This window comes from Monoraphidium neglectum (genome assembly GCF_000611645.1).
Source record: "Monoraphidium neglectum strain SAG 48.87 unplaced genomic scaffold scaffold04309, whole genome shotgun sequence".
NCBI classification, from domain to species: Eukaryota; Viridiplantae; Chlorophyta; class Chlorophyceae; order Sphaeropleales; family Selenastraceae; genus Monoraphidium; species Monoraphidium neglectum.
The window spans coordinates 1,327-4,725 of record NW_014009320.1 but is presented as its reverse complement, the minus strand read 5'-3'; the positions used below and the strand labels follow the sequence as shown (position 1 = coordinate 4,725).

General features: G+C 62.5%; 1 protein-coding gene across 1 annotated transcript; it reads left to right on the top strand.

The window, feature by feature from the left end:
* Positions 1 to 1,253: 1,253 nt before the first annotated feature.
* On the top strand, positions 1,254 to 1,523 carry MNEG_14180 (hypothetical protein; the record flags this gene model as incomplete). The annotated part of the gene is made up of 1 exon (XM_014037348.1): positions 1,254 to 1,523. A coding segment is annotated over one exon (270 nt), but the record flags the coding sequence as incomplete, so codon positions are not given.
* Between the last annotated feature and the right edge of the window lie 1,876 nt (positions 1,524 to 3,399).

Below are 3,399 nucleotides of genomic sequence, written 5' to 3'. Positions count from 1 at the left end.
GCCACATCCCTGCTTTAAGGACCGGTAGGGGAAACCCTTGCACATGCGTGGCCCTTGCGCAAGGCCTGGGCGTGGCATGGCAGGACAGCCTCGAACAAACATATATATAACACAACATAACATCTTGTTACTGCTCCTTTGCGCACACAATGATTTGGAGCTCTCAGACCCGTGGCATACTGCAATGTTTGATGGCTGGATTGCATCGTTTCGATCCACATGATGTTGATTTATATTTTTTTACCATAGGAATTGTATGATCTCACATATGGTTGTGGCGCCCAGGTGGTGGCGCCTTGCGTGTGAATCTCTGCAGCAGCTGCTGCAGATCCAACTGCCGCCCTCAGGTGTGGCCGGCCGCACGGGAGGTCGCCAGAGTTCTGCAGCTAGCAGCACGGCCCCTGCGCCACGTGATTTTTGCACACAGCGGCAGCTAGCAGCATGGTGCGCCAAGAGACCGTCGGCGCATGCCAGCTGATCGTCATGACAATCCCCTGTTGTACTTGTGCAGGCGCCGCCCGTGCAGTCGTTTCTTTTCCCTGTGACAGCAAGAGCATAAGCAAATGTCGGTTTTGGGGGTCGCAAACAGGATTGATGAGTGTACAGAGCTAGGTTGATGCGCGTGATACATGGATGCAACTCACGGCCCCATAACCCAACAGAAACATGGTGTTCAAATTTACGTGGCATGCGGGCTTCGCATCGCAGCAAGTGCTGCGTACCATATTGCTGTTGGAGCTCGGATGCTGGTACAACGTTGCCTTGCCACAACAAGAGCGCAACACCGCTCAACCTGGAGCTGCGTCGCTTTGATACGGTACTACTTTCAGCAACACACACAAACAACTGTGCAGCGAGTCAATCGGCCATCTGGCGTTCGTCACCCAACCTTCGTCGTGACAAATCTGGTGAGGCGTTGAAAGCTTGCGCGCGGGCTGTGGAAACCCGTACAACTCTAATTCGAAAAGATTTTGTCAACGCGGCATCCAACGGCGACAGTACTTGCAGACAGCCATCGAATCATCACGCAGAGCGAGTGTGAGAACGTCAAAGGCGCACTCCGGCCAAATCAAACCTCGTGCATCGCCAGAATATGGGTAGTTCCAGCAGTCGTCTCAGGCGCAGGCGACAGCAGCAGGAGCTGCAGCAAGAGGTGAGCACAACAGCAGCACAGCCTGCGCTGCATGCGCGCATGCGCTCCACGTGCGTGCGGCGTTTTGCGACAGGCGCTACGCTAAACAGTGCTGGTAGCCATGGCCACACCAAGAGCCATTGAGCAGGCCGTGCGGCGCTGTCAGGCAGCTGCTCCTGCAGGGCGGGTGCCCGTGGTGACGATCCAGCCGGAACGCCCTGTGGCGTTTGGGGGAGGGGCTGCGGCACACCGCGCCGCCCCTGCCGCCGCGCGCTGGCAACCCCCGCAGCAGCAGCTCCAGGCGACGGCCAGCGGCGCGTTCGGCCAGCACTCCAACGGGCAGCTGTTTGGTGGATACGCCCCGCCGCAGCAGCTGCCTTCCCACCCGCATGTGAGTGACGGCAGCCTTTTTGAAGTTCCCGTGTGCCTGTGAACACATCATGCGGGGAGGGAGCCACGAGGTCTTGGAATCACAGTGTGTATGTTGTGGCAGGTCCCAGCATATACTGTGCGCCATGACCGCTGACGCCTCTGCCTGCGGCGCAACCAAATCCCTGCCCCCTGAAACGGTAATCATCCCTTCTACACACTACCGTCCCCCTTGCGCACAGGGCGCAGGGTCGCCCGGCGTCCCGACCCTGCCGAGTTCCTTCGCGCAGTCCCCGCTCCCGGGCGCGCGATTCGGGCAGCCGCCGGCGCGGCTGCCGCCGCCCGTGCCCACAGCTGAGTGCCGCCAGACTGCGACGGTTAAAAACCAGGTCAACCTCAAAAAGCCATCCCTCAAGCTTTCCCCTGTCCCTGGGCGCCCGCACGACTTCCTTCTGCGCTTCGACTTCGACGCAACTGCGCCTTGCAGGTGTGCTGCCCGGCTGCGCGGTGCCTTGCACTCGCATCGCGCCTGTGCGGCCCTTGTTGCGCTGCAAACCCCCGGGCTCGCCGGCCTGCTTCTTGCGCCCGCAACGCCCCCGCGCGCCGCCCGACGACGGCCCGCGGACCCTGCGCTTGGGTGCGCATGTGCATGGGCAGGGTCTCCACTTTTTTGCTGGCGACGGAGGAGCCGCAGAACGCCTGCCGCCTGAGCAGCGCAGTGGTTGGGGCGCCGCCGCGGACGCCTGTTTACTACCCAAAGGGGGTGAGCCGCCTGGTTGGCAACCAGATGGTTTTGAGGCGGCCCACTGACGCATCTTCAGTGCCGTAGCACCCAGAACAAGCAGCCGTAGGCACCTGGCGCAACGCACGGCAGTTTTGGCTCGGCTCTCCTTGCCAACTGTGCCCTCGTGCCTCCCAGAGTTTCCCATTGTCCAGCGCCAACCAAAGTGCATCCTGGATTCTGGGATGTTTGCCTCTCAACCTGTTGTTCGATCCCCTAGATGGGCCTGAAGTTCCCTCCGGAAGGCGACGAGGCGGCGGCGGAGGCGCATGTTATTCGCAGCATACACGCCCCCATGGGCCACATGGTCCTGTCGTCGGTGAGGGTGCCGGATGGGGGTATTGCTGAGATGCAGTGCTCGCGTACTCATTCGCCTGTACTTGTGCGCGTGCTTGTGCGTGTTGTGCAGTGCGCAAGAGTGTGTGCACGCACGTGTTGCAGTATGGGTGCGCAGGCAGGGCAATGGGGGCTTGGCACCAGCCCAGGGAATGTACGACTGCACTGGGCGCGCGCCTGCGCACGCGTGGCCACACCCCTTTGAGCCGTGCGCAAACATAGCTTCTGCTTTACCCATTCGCTGGAACCCACATCAACAACCACGAGTCCCGCGCCTCCCCCAATCTCCTGTCTACAATCCAGGGGGACTCCTTCCCGATAGTGGTGCGCCTCGAAACGCTCACGGAGGAGGGCCGCGGGCAGGGCCACACCTTGGAGGAGGTGAGCGGCCGCCCCAGCCCCATAAGCTTGTGACCTGTCGCCCCTCCCATGCTCTCGCGCGCACACACGAGTGCGTGCGAGCGCACTCTTACGAGCACGAGGGGCAGGCTAGGGTCACGCCTGCGGCGCCCAGGGCCCGCACGCTGCGCCGCTGCCGACGGCCGCGCGGGTGCCTCGTGCGTCGCGCGCGGGACTCAAACCCTGCACCAAGTGCCGTCCCATCACAAAAGCGTTCGAAACCGCGTTGGCAACGCCCTGCTCGCAGCTGGAAGTTGGCGGGCCGTTCCCGCCGTGGGCGCAGGCCCAGTCTACGTATGCCAAGCTGGCGCAGGATGACGACGGAGACTGGCAGGGGGGGGGGGGCCGGGGCGAGCCCCCCCCCCTAACCCCCCCCCCCCCC